The sequence below is a fragment of the Silene latifolia genome, chromosome 7, assembly GCF_048544455.1.
Source record: "Silene latifolia isolate original U9 population chromosome 7, ASM4854445v1, whole genome shotgun sequence".
Lineage (NCBI taxonomy): Eukaryota > Viridiplantae > Streptophyta > Magnoliopsida > Caryophyllales > Caryophyllaceae > Silene > Silene latifolia.
In genome coordinates, this window is record NC_133532.1 from 78,265,886 (window position 1) to 78,266,954 (window position 1,069).

The following is a 1,069-nucleotide window of genomic DNA, read 5'->3' on the forward strand; positions in this document are numbered from 1 at the left end:
TCCTTGCACTAACTGTTAAGGACACCAACCCCAACACGGTCGATCGACCAAGCCGCCATTCTGACGCAAACAAAAAGATCGAGGAATAGCAAGCCTATAGTAGTTAGGTTTTGGAAATAAGAACTACGTTGTATTCTATATAACGTAAGCTAGGTTTTGAGAACAATCATCTAGTTTTTATCAAGCTTTGATTTATTTTTTTTTATTTTTTTTTTATTTTTTTTATTTTTTTTTGGTAGAATGTAAGCATTCTCATTAAGCTCAAAAGAAGTATTACAAACTATCAAGAGAAGATTAAGTACATTAAATAAGGCCTACTAGAGTAAGCCATTCCCTATCTCTTACAGATACAGTACACATATCTAGCTGATGCACCTTGCTCTTTACCATCTGCTGAATTTGATGTACCAGAATCATAGGTCTCATCAGCTTTCCTTCAATTCTGGCCAAGTTACGCTGCTGCCAGACGTGGTAGTAAACTGCCATGACAGCAGCAAGACAGATGCCCTTCTGAACTGGTCTCCATTTCCTTCGTCCAATCCAAATGATTGCATTTCCACCAGGGGTAGGAATGCACAGCCACGAGCAGACTTCATGCAGGACTTGTCTGCTGTATCTGCAGTGCATAATAAGATGGCTAATAGTTTCTGTGTCTGTATCACAAATACAGCATTTATCATCAGTACAGATTCCAATCCTACACAGCTTATCCTTCACATTCAAAGCATTCCTGAAGACTAGCCAGCATAGGAAGCTATGCTTAGGGAGGACTCTAGGATTCCAAATCAATTTAGCCCATCCCACTTTCTGCTCCATATGTCTGACCCAATTGTAGCCAGAGCCAACATTATACCCTCTTTGATCAGCAAGCCAAACACCATTATGGTGTTTGATTTAGTTTTAGTTCTATTTTCATAATTATGGTTCGAGATTATTGTTCTTCCATTAATAAAGTTCCTTTCGCTTTCGGTTCTGGATCTCTCTCTGCAATTCCTCTTCGGTATTCTTCTATTCAGTTTCGTTGTTTATTTCATTCGCAGTATAGGAATTGCTAGAATAGTCTCCCGAA

At 38.8% G+C, this 1,069-nt stretch overlaps 1 protein-coding gene across 1 annotated transcript; it reads right to left on the bottom strand.

The window, feature by feature from the left end:
* Positions 1–303: 303 nt before the first annotated feature.
* On the bottom strand, positions 304–816 carry LOC141590264 (uncharacterized). The gene has a single exon (XM_074410868.1). It carries the CDS (start codon positions 814–816, stop codon positions 304–306), a length of 513 nt encoding a protein of 170 aa, XP_074266969.1.
* Between the last annotated feature and the right edge of the window lie 253 nt (positions 817–1,069).